We start from the raw sequence: 16,511 nt of genomic DNA on the forward strand, positions 1-16,511 counted from the left end.
ACAACACTAGAACTTCAATGGTCATTCAATGTGTGCAGAGGGTCCGAAACGAAGGGCTTTCGAGTGGCACCTTGTCCAAATCAAGTTCTTCGGGCATGCAGAGTTGCGGCGAAGAGGAAGGCGAGGAGGGTCCCGACTCGGTGCCCCTACCTCCACCAATGGCCATTCAGCAGCATAGCTTGCTACAGGCAGACTCGCAGGATGATAAGGTAAAAGGGATAGTCGGGTTACACTTGCAGAACACTTCATTGTTCTTCATATTTTTAATTTGTCCAGGTTTTAATCTTCTTCACGACAGAATATTTTCTGATATAGTTTGAGTTTTATCTTCCTGTGATGCATCCTATTCTTTCCTCTCGGAAAGGTTTTTAAAGCAGCAGAGACTTTGTTCTGACACTAATTTGTGTTTCTCTTTTGTTTTGTTTCCTGGTTGTATTGTTTGCCATAATGTAGCATTACCTTGATTTATGTCCTGTCTTTGCTTTGTCTCAGTTTCCATACCTCTCCATCTGAAAAGCCCCTTTTTCCTCCCTCTTTCTTCCCTCACTTCTCCTCTTCCCCTTCTCGGCACTCTTCAGCTGTAAATGCTCTTTTCCTATTTCTCCTTTTCCTTTGCTTTTTCTAACAATGTACCGCCAATTAAGCCTATTAAGCCTTTCCGATGTAAGTTTTTTTAACTTTTCTTTTTTGGGATTTTTTTTTTAGCAATATTAATTTTTTTCAAGTATGTTCTTGCCGGTTCATGTACTAATTGTTATTATTTTTTATTTTTTTTACTTTTAATTTCACACGTTCAGACTTCATGAAGCCTTACGTGCGCCAAAGTGCTAGCTAGTTCTCCTCCAGCCTGTTGAAATGTAAGAAAATGACAGCTTTTTCTGCATGTTGAAAAGCTTGAGAAGCTTTAAATAGAGGCAAAGTACAGTTCGCCCGGGGCCGAGCCCGACGCTGAGGTGAAAAAATTAAAACGTTCCCTCCTGTTGCCATCACCACCCTTCCCTCACCCCGCTCGTCCTCATCTCCCTTTTTACCCTCTGTGCGTTTAATCTCATAATTGGCATCTGTATAAATGCTGGCGAGGCCACAAGAGCACACAGGCTCACCCAGAAAACCTAATTGGGGAAGCACAGCAGAGCAAGGGTGAGACTCTCCTGGAATATATATATTTAAGTCCTCCATCTCCCTCTTTCCATTTTTAAAGACTGTTCATCCCCTCATTAAGGAATACAACATTTTGAACTGACACTCTTCGTGACTTCTCCCTCTCATTAGCCCCTTTCCTTTTTCGTTTACCAATTTTCACTCACAAACTTTCAACATTTTACTGGCACATCTTTCATTTTTTTTTTCTTTTTAACCTTTCTCTACTTTATCAATTGGTTCCAAATATTATGATTTGACCCAAGCTATGCCCAAACTTATAAAGCCATGTCACTAACAAATAACAAATCTAATTACCAAATTAAACAACAAAACTTAAAAGTGGCTCACTCAACCTTAGGCATTAAAGCTTGCATTCCATTTAAATGCTACTGGTTCAAGTTTGTTTATAAAATTTGTATCAAACCATTCATATGAGAAAGGGCTTTAGGGTCTTTGTTCACCGCGTGTTGCTATTGTCAACACTAAGACATTGTCAAAATCTATCAATGTTAACTAAACATATTTGGTGGACTTAGGCCCTAAAGAAGCAGCTTTGTTGTTAAGCGGTGCTTATTTTCATTTTTCTCTATATATCTACAGAACTCCTCTCGTCTGTCCGTCCGGCCGTCCAGCTCAGAAACTCCGAGCGCTGCCGAGTTAGTGAGCGCTATCGAGGAGCTGGTCAAAAGCAAAATGGTAGGAAATTTAAGGATGGGCCAGCCTGTGTGACCACCACTGTACAAAATTGAGTCAGAAGATTGTTTATAGTAGCCAGGGATCCGTGGCAAAATAGCGTTGATTCTGAAGAAGACGATCCTGATTCTGAACGAAACCTAAAATAATGAAATTACAGTGGGGCAAATAAGTATTTAGTCAACCACCAATTGTGCAAGTTCTCCTACTTGAAAAGAATACAGAGGCCTGTAATTGTCAACATGGGTAAACCTCAACCATGAGTGACAGAATGGGGGGAAAAAAAACAGAAAATCACATTGTTTGATTTTTAAAGAATTTTTTTGCAAATCATGGTGGAAAATAAGTATTTGGTCAATACTAAAAGTTCATCTCAATACTTTGTTATGTACCCTTTGTTGGCAATAACGGAGGGCAAACGTTTTCTGTAACTCTGCACAAGCCTTTCACACACTGTTGCTGGTATTTTGGTATAAAAATATATTTTTTAGTTTCTTTTAGAAACACCATTGTTTTTCTGGATTATTTTATTTTTAACCCATATATGTGGCGGAAAACACTTAGGTGACTTGGAAGTTCCGCTCTGAGACCCTCAATTTGGCCAACTTTCAAAATTGTCCGAAATGCATGTGTGATACATCATTGGAAAGCTTAAAATCTCAATATTATGGGGGAACAAAAAATTTGAACAGGAAGGCACTTTTTAAAAAAATATATTTTTTTAAACAGTAAAACCCTAATTTGAGGCGAGAGCACATGAGAGCAGAATTAAAGACGCCACGATTTTAACGAGATATTATCGTGTACTTACCTTGTTTCGATCCAAAAACTTCATGTAGCATGTATCACCGAGTGTCAAGATAGAGCTGTGAATTGCCACAGCTGGATTTTTTTTATTTTTTATTTTATGGGTGAAACATGGTGATATAACAAAGGTCGCGATGCAGAAATCGCAGACAACACGGAGTGGTTGAGATTTTATTTTCATATAGTTACCCTTTTAAATTTTATTTTTCAATATTTTTTTGTTTGGATCGATTATCATCTAACATATCGGGGAAAATGCGAACAGAACAGAAAACAGAACAGAAAAAATACAATCAAGCGATAGTTATGAGGTAGATATCCATTACTTTTTGACAGACGCCAAATTTTTCATTGTGACATAATTCATTTAAAAGTTTAAAATAGGCGAGTGAACAATTTTTTAAAGTTTTTTTTTTTAACCAAAATTTAGACATCAATTAATGATTCTAAGCTAAAAATGACAGACATTTTGAATAATAAATATAATTACTTACCTTCTTTTAATGGCTAGGTTGAAATAAAAGCGGTTGCGTGACGTCTGTAAACGGGGGTTTTCGGGGTAAAACGGATAGATTAAAAATAGTTCGGAGGCTTAGTGCGCCATGAATCTGCTACAGCAGCATATAGACATATTGTTCTATCAAACACAACAGTTCTTTTGGTTTAAAATACAGCAGTTTATTTTAAAGAGGGGTGCAAGAGCAGAAACGGCTTTTTCAGTCTTGTCCGTTTTCCGCCATATATATATATATATATATATATATATATATATATATATTTTTTTTTTTTTTTTTTTTTTTTTTAATTAAAAACCAGATCCTTTTCACCCGATTCGAATCCTCTGAAAATGGCCCAATCGGCCCGATTTCCGATCACGTCATTGGAACGGAGACATCTTTAGTCTTTGCCCATCAGATTTATTTGCATTATAAAGTGCAAAACATTTAATCAAACAATGGGTTCTAGGCATAACTGATAGTGAAAAAAGGATTTAACTAAAGTGGAACCAATACTTTTGACTTGTTTATTGTAAAAAGGCCAACAGCATGCAGCAGAAAAAATAAAGAGCAACATTGACTAAATGAAATAGGTAAAACTAAGTGTAAATTATTCACTTGTTTTATTAATGTGGAAAAAATGTAAATACAAAAAATATATTTAAAATATATATACATTCATATAATATTCTGCACTTCGTCCTGTATTCCGCGTACTGTTTTGATTTCCGCAGAGACAAATTTGCGGATTCCTGAAAGGACTAGTTCTATGTAAAGAATGCATGTTACAAATGAAATCAAATTGTTTCTTAACATTCAACTTGCCATTGCAGGCTCTGGAGGACCGGCCCAGCTCACTGTCAGTAGAACAAGGAGACAGCAGCTCTACCTCTTTTAACCCCTCAGACAACTCCCTTCTTTCCTCATCGTCCCCCATGGAAGAAATGGACGAGCGGCGGGCAAGCATCCTCAAGAAAAGACAGTATGTCACGAACATTAAAAAAACATTTTTTTTGCTTTTTTTTTTTTTTCATTTTCAACTTGACAATATCCCTTTATGTCATTCATTTGCTTAAGTTTCATTTTGCTGGACTTGGTGGAAACTGAGAGGGATTACGTAAAAGATCTCAGCCAGGTGGTGGAGGTGAGTGCTGTTTCACTCAGTCTAAATCGTAGTTACATTCGTAACATTCGTTGTAACTGTTTGTGTCTTGTGTTCAGGGTTATATGAGTAGAATGAAAGAGGAAGGCGTCCCTGATGACATGAAGGGCAAAGACAAAATTGTGTTTGGCAACATCCATCAAATCTTTGACTGGCACAAAGAGTAAGGAGCAAAACAATCACTGTCACATTTAAGTGATCGATTAATCTATTGATTAGTTAGTTCGATAAATCGCGTAATCGGAAAATGTTATTCAGAATAAAATTTAGGTAATTCAAAACAAGTGTTTATGCTTGCAATAATATTTATTTTGGCTTGCTAAGAGAGCATTATATGTGAATACAAAATGAAATACCTGAGTGTTTCTTCAATCAATGTAGAATTGCACCTTAATTTCACAAGAGCAATAAGTGCATTTGAAACTAAATTAAAATATCTGCGCTGAGCTTCAAATCTAAAATAAAATAAGTGAGGAATCTGAGGATATAAGTACAACAAAAGAACAATTGGGTAACTTGCATAGCAAAAGTCCGCTAGCTTAAATGCTATAAAATGCAAACTTTTTTTTTTTTTTACCAAAGTCTTAACAAATTGTTCAAACACATATTCCAACCAAAGACCGCTAAATATACTTCTAAACTAAATATTATAAACATTAGCTCAAACAAAAAGTTACCCTTTGTTGGTTTTAACAGGGAGCAGCTGGATTCAGCTATGTTAGATGAGTTATGTCCTATTCAGTGTTGCCACTAGAGAGCAGTATTTCCATCTAAATCAATAAAACTAAATGCAAACACTTTCAAAATAAACCATTACAACGCCACTTTAAACAAATCCTCGAAACAGCAACATTTGATTCGAAGCTTTTTTCTAATCGGATTACTCAAGTTAATATTTGCAGCACTAGTCACATTGCGTTTTCTGACTAAGTACTTTTTCTTGTATGTGCTCACAATCTTCTCTCTGTTAAGTTTCTTCCTCGGTGAGTTGGAGAAATGTTTGGAGGATCCAGAAAGACTGGGACCTCTCTTTCTCAAACAGGTTTGTTGTCAACATTGTTTCATGTGTGGTTGTTGTTTTTTTCTACTCCTCATCAACTCTTGTCTTTTTGTTCTGTTTGTTTTGTTTTTTTTTTGTTTCTTTATGCGTAGGAGCGAAGACTAAACATGTACGTGGTGTATTGTCAAAACAAGCCCAAGTCTGAGCACGTTGTGGCAGAATACATCGATACTTATTTTGAGGTAATGTCGAAAATAAGAGCGTAGTTGAGACAAAAAGGAGAGAGCTTACATGGAACTTTATTGTCTGTGCAGGACATGAAGCAACGGCTTGGCCACAGACTGCAGATAACAGACTTGCTCATCAAGCCGGTCCAGAGGATTATGAAGTATCAGCTCTTGCTCAAGGTATCACACACTAGAAGATGCCAGATGTTAAGATGGATAATTGTTAGGGGTGTAACGGTACACAAAAATCTCGGTTCGGTACGTACCTCGGTTTTGAGGTCACGGTTCGGTTCATTTTCGGTACAGTAAAAAAAAAACAAAATGCAAAATATAAATGTGCTAGTTGTTTATGACACACTTTTGTGCTTTAAACAATAGGAATATTAGCCTATACAAAGCTAGAATTCTGCTCAAAAAGTAGCGGGTTTTTACAGATAAACCAACAACAATTTGCCTGTCAGACCCCGCGTATTGGTCAGCTTTCTTTTTGAAAGAAGAAAAAGAAGTCCTGTGCTAAAGAGAAAAGCAATCCCAATGACAAACATTTTAACATGTATTTTACAAATGAAATGCCTCAATGAAAATTTTTTTTTCTTATGAATGGTTTTCAAAAGCTTTATTGGTGGATTTTCTCAAGTTAAAGCGCCACACTGAAATTCATAAATTGTGTAAGCAGGATGTTTGTATTATTCTCATTATTTAATTACAGGTGTTTTAGCTCATTTCAATTGATTTTATTTAAATAGGCTATTATTTATTTTATTATGTGTTTATATTTTACAAATGTGATGTAGTATTCATTTATATTGTATATTTTATGTTGTATAACTTCAGTTCATATGTGAATATTAGTTCCTATTTGTTTTGTATTGAACACGGGGCCGTGTTGGTTATTATTATAACAGAGAAGACAGCAGTAAATCAACAAAGACAAGTCAACTGTGCCCCGATTTACCACTCAAGAGATCTGATGGACTCAAAAAGTAGGTTACGACTGCATATTACTTTGAAAATAGACCGGATGCAACGTATTATAACACGAGTGACTTCCGGCCCGATCCTAGCTAGTAGTATTGACGCAGGAGGGCCGCGTCTCGCGTCAAATAATAAACTCTGCCGTTCTTTTAGCGTGCGTCGCGTTGAGCCGCTTCTGGGACGCATCTAACATGCGGCCGCACTGCGACTGGTGTGCATTGGCTAATTGACTCTAACACCCGCGTTTCACTGCGTTCTCGCGGCGGCCACGTTATTGCGCTGTTGACGTTTCTGGACTGTCCTATCGTGTTGGTCCTCATTATAGTAGAGAAGACGGAGTAAATATAATCTACACAAAGAAACTGTAACCCGATCGACTCACAGCCTTGAAAAGTAAGGGTTATTTTCCGTCAGAAACTCGTTCGGTACGCGTCCGTTCCAAACCGATTACCACGTACGGAAACGGTTCAATACTATTACATGTACCGTTACACCCTTAATAATTGTGGTATTGTTTACTGATCGCACATAATACAGTTGTATTTAAATCATTTGTTTGTTTTAGGATTTCCTGAAACACTCAAAAAAGGCAGGGCTCGAGTCTGCGGATCTTGAGGTAAGACTTCACCAATCATTTCCATTTTCAGATGGGTTAACACCATTTATGGTACTTGCAGAAAGCAGTGGAGATCATGTGCATCGTACCAAAAAGGTGCAACGACATGATGAATGTTGGCCGGCTTCAGGGATTTGAAGTAAGAACTTAGATCATGCGTGGATATTTTCGATTTTAATCAAGAGCTTACACGACCTGTCTCGTGGTCTCCAGGGCAAGATCGTGGCCCAGGGACGCCTTCTTCTGCAGGACACGTTCATGGTGACGGACGCAGAGAGCAGCGCGCTTGGCCGAGTAAAGGAGAGGAGAGTTTTCCTTTTTGAGCAGCTGCTTATCTTCAGTGAGCCGTTGGACAAGAAGAAAGGCTTCTCTCTGCCCGGCTTCCTCTATAAGAACAGCATCAAGGTAAAAGGATTGCTTTATTGAAATGCAGATCTCCAAAACATTATCTTTGATATTAAATATTGATTTCTTTGTCTGCCTCTCCAGGTTAACAGTTTAGGTCTGGAAGAGAACGTAGAGGGCGATCCCTGCAAGTTCATGCTAACTTCTCGCTCCACGAACGGCACAGTGGAGTCATTTGTGCTGCACTCCTCCCACCCTGGGGTGCGTGAAGTGTGGACTCTTCAGATCGCCCAAATACTGGAATGCCAGCGCAATTTTCTCAATAGTAAGTGGACATACAGTCAATTGAAACAGGCCGTTTTGTAGATAATGAGTCCATGTGGAACTGCCATACCCTAGTCTTTCCTGTCCTCCCTTTTGTATACTGTCAATGGCATTGAAAGATTTAAAGACCACCCTCTATTTGCATCTCTTTTTGTAGCTCTGACCTCACCAATTGACTATCAGAGGAACCATGTTGCAGCAAGTGGGGGTACTTGTGTGTCCAGCGTTGGCTCTCCTAGTGGGAGTAGTAGTGGCACTAACGCACCGGGAAGTTCCCCAGCAAGCAGCTCCATGCCCTCAGTCTCCCAGGGTGGCTGCCGCCGACCATCCAGGATCCCCCAACCCTCTCGTCTACCCCAACCCCTCCGCCATCACCCCGGGGCCGATCCCGACGGCCCCAACAAGATGTCAGGTATGACTCCACGTGTGACCCGCTCTGTACAATCGAACGTGCAATTGAAGTTTTAGTTGTACTCACTTATGATCCAGGTCCAAGTCCTCGTCCTGTTCCTCCCCCAGTACTCCCCACGGGGGGTAGCCCACAGGGCAAACGCCCAATCCAGACTGTAGAGGAGCAAGCACAGACTCCTACAAGCGTTGTCGCTCCCATGGTCCGTGCCACAGTTGGACCGTTGCCCTCCACTCCTTCTTCTAAAATACGGCCCGTAGCCGTTCCCCCTTTGGTTCCTCCTACCTTTGTCAAGGATTGTCTTCCGCCGCCCCCTCCCAGCCCCAGCCAGAAGTCTTCCTTCTGGAGCTCCATGCCGGGATCACCGGCTAGCCGCCCAAGCTCTTTTACCTTTCCGGGGGAGACTGCTGAGAGTCCGATCCGTCAGAACTCTAACCAGAATCCGAATCAGAGCCACAGACACTCCACGCACAGCAAGGACGCTGACCGAATGAGCACCTGCTCGTCCGCCAGCGAGCAGTCCATCCAGTCCACTCAGAGTAATGGGGTAAGACCATGACTCGCTGCTGATCCAACTAACAAGGAGGCCAAGGAAAGCCTTCGCTCTGTCCCGCCACAGCCGGTGCTACTAATCCGTCCACTACTACACATTTCTGCTCTCTGGCAACCATCCTGTCTTTAACTTTCACCGCCTTTGAAGACTCTAGCAGCACTTTCACTGGTTCCTAACTTCTCTGGTGGACCAAACTCTGAGGCTGCTTCTTGACTTCTGACTTCTAACAACGCTTTACTAACTCTGATCTCCTCTTACCTTAGTCATGATTCAGTACTCAAATTGTCTTCTTTCCTGCAACTAACCTGCGACGTTTGTAGACCCCACTACAAACAAATTCTCTCACTGAACCTAACTTTCTGGCTCATTTTTGCCTGAAGCTGCATAGGCAGTAATCTTCCCCATGCTGCCTTTCTTGTACACTTTGTTCTTTAAGTAATTAAGTGTTTCCAATGTCTTTTACTTGAAACTGACTTGTTAATACAGTGGTACCTTGGCCTAGATTGTATGTTGAAATGGCAAGATGTCCTTTTTTGGTGGTCTTGTAGTTTGCTCACATCTCAAAAAAAGCTGACTTGGGAACTCCCTCAAGTTGAGAGGCATTCTTAAGCCAAGGCATAGACTTCACTATCAGTTGACGGTACGCGGGGCTGCTCTGCAGGGGGCCTAATTTAAAAAACTTAAAATTCAAATATTTTCAAAACTAAAGCCGCTAGCGACCTAAAGACAAAACAGGCGCGTCCCATAGTAGGGGTATTCCATCTAAGGCAGTCCATGATTCGATTCGATTACAATTCAGGGTGCTACAATTCGATCATTGAACGATGATCACATTATTGACGATAATCCCTATTATCAATGCACTATATATATATTTTTTTACAAGAAAGTGCAAAAACATTAACCATCTCAAAGGCAGTACTTATTTTTCAACATGCCTATACAACACAAAGCTCACCTTAAGCTTCTTTTTTTCACAAGAAGGTGCAAAAACATTAGCTGTTTCAAAGACACTATATTTTTCTCTCAACAATACAATAACATTTAAACTGGTGGAATGAATTCCACATTTTCTGGAAACAAACAAAGTGCCTTTAGAAATGAGACATTTAACCAATATACTTTGTTTTCGAAGATTTCTGTACTATTTCGCATCTCTGTAGTGTTACCGCTGTACCTAATCCTGGTTTTACAGGTTCTGCATCCAGGGTAACTTTCGTAAACCGCCAAACAATGCACAAATGGACATGGAAATACATGTTAGCGAATTCGCTAATTAGCATTGTGCTCAGCGCAAACTAGTAACATCCCCAAAAAAACAACAATAAAGGCTAAACAGTACAACAGGGTTTGTGTACTCACCCCTTACAGACGCACGGGGGACTTAGCAACACACTAGAGACATTTTCCAATTAAGATGACTTGAACCTACTGCTAGACAACTGAAAGTTAAGGAGCAACAAACTATCTCTCTTCCACTCTCGCTCAAAAAAAAAACTTGCGTACAGAAGAGGGCTCAAAGCGCAACCGCCCGGTTCTTGCCTGTCTCATACACAAATTTATTTTCGAGTCTTTTAAAATCTCTCGCTCATTAACTTTCGCTGCAGCCATCCTAACCTTGTGTATCTCTTAAGGTGTCCGGGCGGCAGAGGTGTCTTGAGTTTTGTTCCGCTAGCAGTGGCTGTCATTAAGTTTATTAGGGAAACTCGTTTTTGAACATTTATGAATCGTAATCGAATCGTCACTCCGCTATCCCTTAAGCATATATATGTCTCCATGAGCAGCGGCATCAAAACAATTCGAAGTCGTTCCTGAATAAAATCCCCATTAATTATTTTTTATATAAGTGTAAAAAAAAAATTTAAATTTTACACTACATGTACAAAAATCACCAAATCCAGAGACAATCGCCTATATTTACATAACATAATATATGAGTTTTTGTCCGAAATAGCGACTTAATTTTTTTCTTTTTATTCACTGCAATTTTGACATAAGTTTTCAACAGCTAATAAATCACTCAATTTTCACATCAGAAACTTAATACTTAAAGAAAACATCCAGAATCATCTTAATTTTACCCAACCAAAGCAAGTTTTGCATTTTTCTGTATACCGTAATTTTTGGACTATAAGTCGCTACGTTTAAAAGTGAACTCGTTATTTGACAGCAGCGTCATAAAACTGTCATAATTATGACAAGACACTATTATTGGCATTACTGAATGCTTATGACAGATGTCTATAAAAGTGTAATCCGGCAAATTATGTCACTAACTCCATTTATGTCCAGCTCGAATCTTTTCAAACATCTATTCAAAAGTGAGAAAATTTACACGTATGACATCTGTTATAAGCATTCATTAATGCTCATGACAGTATCATGTCATAATTATGATTGTTTAAATACAGTCGTATGACACCACTGTCAAATAAGGGCTTACCAAATACCATAACTTGCAATTAAAGAAACAACTGGAACAGTAACTGAAGAAATAATTAGCACAGAACATGAATTTTGATTGTTATTTACATCTGTAGCACTGCAATGCATGCTAGGAGGCATGTTGGACAACAACAGTGTTGACAGCAGGTGGCAGCAGAGGTTGACTGTGTTCCCTGAGAGAACAGTGATGGCCAAATTGAAGCTTCTTGAAGCAATGAAGCTTTGCAGCCAATTGGTTCATGGTGGTTCATTTGGTTTTATGACAGTCGTATGATGCCTCTGTCAAACCAAGTGTTACCGAGTAATATCGTTTAGTGTAAATATCCCATAATACAGTGAGGACAGCTGCGGCTTATAGTCCATTGTGGCTTATCTATGAAGAAATGTCGTTTTCGTGTCAAATTTTGTGGGTGGTGGCTTATAGTCAAGTGCGCGTTTCATAAAATAAAACACGTAAAACACTTTTTTTTTGTTTGTGTGTATGGACGCAGAAATGTCTAAATTACTAGTTTTTTTTTTTTTTTGCCAAAAAACGGGCAGTTGGCCGAAAATTACCTGATTATTTGAATGTAAAGTTACACTATTGTGTATGGATACAAAATCCAACATGGCGGCCTTCACAAAACAAAGAGCTTTTTAGTTGAAAAATTCCAGGAGTTCTATAGATACTGTATGAACGTAAAACTGTCTAGATTCTAGGCTAAAAGCAAAAAAATAAAAAATAAAACGGACAGTTATCTTCCATTTTACGTAAATATTTCAAGCTAAAGGTAGGCTAATTTTTCCCCATTTTATTTCATTTTCAGTCATTTCATCATTCAGTGCATGCATGGTGCTATTTTATATAATAATTACCTTAAATACTCGACCAAATCAATCTTGAGACACTCATGCCTGCTTGTATGCGCTAAAACATTCATCCTGTTTAAACCTAAATCTGGCGTTCGAACACAGCGTGTGTTTGAGTTTATCACAGTTAAAGCTGCCATGACGCTCTGCCATGGCACAATGTCTATAGGAGCTGTCTCGTCAACTGATAGGGAAGTCTATGGCTACAGTACCACTGTATTTGTCAAGGGCCTTTCCAGATCTTAAACTCTCCACATCCAGTTTTTTTGAGCTGCTACTTAAGCACCTCGTGTCTTTTCTCTGACGCAGAGTGAAAGTAGCAGCAGCAGTAGCGTATCCACCATGTTGGTGACTCAGGACTACATGGCGGTGAAGGAGGATGAGATCAGCGTGTGTCAAGGCGAAGTGGTTCAGATTTTGGCCAGCAACCAGCAAAACATGTTCCTGGTGTTCCGAGCGGCGACCGAGCAAGGCCCCGCCGCCGAAGGCTGGATCCCTGGATTCGTCCTCGGTCACACCTCGGCCGTCGCGCCCGATTGCCCCGAAGGACCAATAAAGTGAGTTGGGATATTACGGTACTGTCAAATTGGGCTGCAGCTTTCGAATATTTTAGTAATCAAGTATTATTCTTAAAATTCCATCGAGTAATTGGATAAAAGGTTTTTTTTTTTTTTTTTTTTTTTTTTTTTTTTTCTGTAAAGAGTAATTATACATATATATTAGAAAAATTTCTTTATCTTACCTAAAAATGTCAATACTCTTGAAAACACATCACTTAAAAGTTAGGTGTTTTTCCCTCGTGTTTCTATTGAATTTCCATTTCTCAAGCTATTTTTAAGTTCTAGTTAAGTTTTAAGTTTAAGTCTAAATTCTGATAGGATTTTGAGTTTTTGCAGTGTTCAAAATAAATGTATGATACCTGCTGTAGTGTGGCACATTAGGAACCAGTGCTACTTGGTGTTTTATCCATTAATGACTACTGAGCTAAAATTGACAGTTAGCTTTATTATATTTTTATTTTACACCCTAATCACTCTACAGTGCTGCGTTTTTACAGATTAAATAAAGCCTGTGTGAAAGATGTTAGCCACGCATCGACAGTAGTCATAATTAATAGAAACCTAGCCCTCCGCAGGGCCCACGTTAAGTTAGCAAGGTACAGTAACGGTGGCGCCCTGCCTCGGTTTCAGGGGCGGTCATCTGTCACGGGCTCCAGCCGGGGGTGCGGAAGCGTCGGCGGGGCCAGGTTTACAGTGAATACTGTGCCCTCCATAATTATTGGATTTATAATAATTGTTTTTTAGCTGCTATTTTTTTCCTTCTAAATAATATGGGACCTTAATGGGAAAAAAGTCCAGCTTTCAATACAAGTGGATTTATTCAGTGGGGGAAAAAATCCCACATAAGGAAATAATTATTTGACATCAAATAATGTGTGTCACAATTATTAGCACCCCTGGTGTTAATACTTTGTACAACCCCCTTTTGCCAACAAAACAGCACCTAATCTTCTCCTATAATGTTTCACAAGATGGGAAAAGACAAAGAGGGATCTTCAGCCATTCCTCTTTGCAGAATCTGTTGAAATCATCCAGAGACCTGGGACCTCTCCTCTGTACTCTCCTCTTCAGCTCACCCCACAGGTTTTCAATAGGGTTGAGGTTTGGGGACTGAGATGGCCATGGGAGGAGCTTGATTTTCTGTCTGTTGAACCATTTCTGTGTAGATTTGGCCATATATTTAGGGTCATTGTCTTGCTGAAAGACCCAGTGACGACCCATCTTCAGCTTTCGGGCAGAGGGCAACAGATTTAGATTTAAAATGTGCTGGTATTTCAAAGCATTCGTGATGCCATGCACCCTAACAAGGTTCCCAGGGCCTTTGGAAGCGAAACAGCCCCACAGCATCACTGACCCACCCCCATACTTCACAGTAGGTATGAGGTGCTTTTCAGCATGCGCATCTTTCGTGGCACACCAGACCCACTTAGAGTGTTTGTTGCCAAAAAGCTCAATCTTGGTCTCATCTGACCAGAGCACACGGTCTCAGTTGAAGCCCCAATACCGCTTGGCGAACTCCAGACGTTTGCGTTTATGATTGTGAGTGAGGAAAGGTTTTCTCCGTGCATGCCTCCCAAACAGCTTGTTGGCGTGTAGACAGCACCTCATACCCACTGTGAAGTATGGGGGTGGGTCAGTGATGCTGTGGGGCTGTTTCGCTTCCAAAGGCCCTGGGAACCTTGTTAGGGTCCATTGCATGATGAATGCTTTGAAATACCAGGACATTTTAAATCAAAATCTTTTGCCCTCTGCCCGAAAATTGAAGATGGGTCGTCACTGGGTCTTTCAGCAAGACAATGACCCTAAACATATGGCCAAATCTACACAGGAATGGTTCACCAGACACAAAATCAAGCTCCTCCCATGGCCATCTCAGTCCCCAGACCTCAACCCCATGGAAAACCTGTGGGGTGGGCTGAAGAGGAGAGTACAGAGAAGAGGACCTAGGTCTCTGTATAATTTAGAAAGATTCTGCAAAGAGGAATGGCTGAAGATCCCTCTTTCTGTCTTTTCCCATCTTGTGAAACATTATTGGAGAAGATTAGGTGCTGTTTTGTTGGCAAAAGGGAGTTGTACAAATTATTAACACCAGGGGTGCTAACAATTGTGACACACATTATTTGATGTCAAATGATTATTTCTTTATGTGGGATTTTTTTCCCCCACTGAATAAATGCACTTGTATTGAAGGTTGGATTTTTCTCTTTTTTTCCCATTAAGGTCCCATATTATTTAGAAAAAAATAAATACTAGAAGCTAAAAAACATAATTACTATAAATCAAATAATTATGGCGGGCACTGTATATGAAACAGTGTTCGCCTTGGTCTCCAGCTTGAAATGCTCCCACACTTTTGACATTTTCTGCTTTTTCTTGGTGCCTTTCGCGTCGCTTTCGTCGGCTTTTTCGTCGCTGCCATTATAGTCATGTGTGATTGAAATTAAAATATCCGCCGCCTCTTCCTTCTTCCTCAACGCACGTGACGTCAGCGCGTTGTGCCGCATCAAATGTAGTCCGGGCAAAACGTCATGCTTAGAGCTTGCAAAATTAAACAATTCCTCGAGGCAAGAAAATGCCTCAATCAATTTTTGAAATCGAGTTTCTCAAATTACTCGAGTAATCGTTTCAGCTCTACTAGCGCAGTTAGAAGTCATCATTTTCTTTCCCAGTAGGAAGTCTTCTTCGTGGCAAACGACCCTGCGCATCCGAAAGAAATCGGAGAAAAAGGAGAAGGAGTCGAAGAAAGACAACAAGCTAGAAAATGGTTACAGGAAGTCCAGAGATGGCAATAAAGTTTCTGTAAAGGTAAGTTCATCTTAGGAAACTCTTCAGCTCAACTCAATCACCCACTGACTTTCTCACATTTTTTCTTTTCCAGCTTCTAAATCCAAACTACATCTACGATGGCAAGTCGTTTTTAAATTGCTTTTTCACTCTGCGGCCGTCTTGAATGGTCTTAAAATCTTTTACTGCTCCCACTTCAGTTCCACCCGAGTTCCTGGTGCCTCTGAGCGACGTCACCTGCGACAATGGAGAGAGCGTCACCTTGAGGTGTAAGGTGTGCGGTCGACCCCGCGCCACCATCACCTGGAGAGGACCCAACCAGAGCAACCTCACCAACAATGGCCGTTTCAGTATCGCTTACAGGTAAGGGACCACTCTGAGAACGCGGTTGCCAATATATTTTTGCGTTTAGTCACATTGATTATAGGGCTGCAGCTATCGATTATTTAAGTAATCGATTAATCTATTGATTAGTTAGTTCGAACAATGAAGTAATCCGATTACGAACATATAGTGCGTCGCAGAATAAATTTTTGGAGACTAACTTGCATAGCAAAAGTCCGCAAGCCTAAATGTTAACTTTTTTTTTTACAATGCTCTTAACAAATCGTTCCAACATATATTCCCCCAAAAAACAGCCAAATATACCTCTAAACCTAATTAGGAATACATAAAACAACATATTAGCTCAAACAAAAACTTACAGCTTTATGTTGGTCTTAACAGGGAGCAGCCGGATCCAGCCATGTTAGACGAGTTATGTTATATTCACTGTTGCCACTTGAGGGCAGTGTATTCATCTAAATCAATAAAACGCAACACTTTCAAAACAAGTTATTATAATGCCACTCTAATTAAACGAAACATCGAAGCAGCAAAATTTGTGTTGAAGCATTTTCCGAATCAAATTACTCGATTTAATCGTTGCAGCACTAATTGATTATGATTTTTGGTGCGTGGACTCTTATTCGAATTCTATTGTTCCAGCGACACCGGTGAAGCAACTCTGCGGATCATCGGCGTGGCGTCGGACGACGACGGCGTGTACACGTGCGTCGCCGCCAACGAGCTAGGCAGCGTTATGTCAACGGCCAGCCTCAGAGTGCTTGGTGAGTTGAAGAC

At 40.0% G+C, this 16,511-nt stretch overlaps 1 protein-coding gene across 5 annotated transcripts in view; it reads left to right on the forward strand.

Moving 5' to 3' along the window:
- LOC130910209 (triple functional domain protein) overlaps positions 1 to 16,511 on the forward strand; it is a 121,484-nt gene that overhangs the window by 93,921 nt on the left and 11,052 nt on the right. For 3 of the 5 annotated variants that reach the window (XM_057827251.1, XM_057827255.1, XM_057827254.1), the window contains 19 exons: positions 39 to 209; positions 1,744 to 1,839; positions 3,974 to 4,122; positions 4,218 to 4,284; positions 4,362 to 4,465; positions 5,275 to 5,344; positions 5,455 to 5,544; positions 5,617 to 5,709; positions 7,070 to 7,120; positions 7,182 to 7,259; positions 7,334 to 7,525; positions 7,610 to 7,790; positions 7,947 to 8,201; positions 8,279 to 8,745; positions 12,355 to 12,602; positions 15,275 to 15,410; positions 15,484 to 15,511; positions 15,590 to 15,752; positions 16,377 to 16,498. In XM_057827251.1, coding sequence (XP_057683234.1) covers positions 39 to 209; positions 1,744 to 1,839; positions 3,974 to 4,122; positions 4,218 to 4,284; positions 4,362 to 4,465; positions 5,275 to 5,344; positions 5,455 to 5,544; positions 5,617 to 5,709; positions 7,070 to 7,120; positions 7,182 to 7,259; positions 7,334 to 7,525; positions 7,610 to 7,790; positions 7,947 to 8,201; positions 8,279 to 8,745; positions 12,355 to 12,602; positions 15,275 to 15,410; positions 15,484 to 15,511; positions 15,590 to 15,752; positions 16,377 to 16,498 — 2,761 coding nt within the window. The remainder of the gene's footprint in view (positions 1 to 38; positions 210 to 1,743; positions 1,840 to 3,973; positions 4,123 to 4,217; positions 4,285 to 4,361; positions 4,466 to 5,274; positions 5,345 to 5,454; positions 5,545 to 5,616; positions 5,710 to 7,069; positions 7,121 to 7,181; positions 7,260 to 7,333; positions 7,526 to 7,609; positions 7,791 to 7,946; positions 8,202 to 8,278; positions 8,746 to 12,354; positions 12,603 to 15,274; positions 15,411 to 15,483; positions 15,512 to 15,589; positions 15,753 to 16,376; positions 16,499 to 16,511) is intronic. The other 2 variants (XM_057827252.1, XM_057827256.1) reach the window with 1 other exon arrangement.

This window comes from Corythoichthys intestinalis, chromosome 22, assembly GCF_030265065.1.
Source record: "Corythoichthys intestinalis isolate RoL2023-P3 chromosome 22, ASM3026506v1, whole genome shotgun sequence".
NCBI lineage: Eukaryota > Metazoa > Chordata > Actinopteri > Syngnathiformes > Syngnathidae > Corythoichthys > Corythoichthys intestinalis.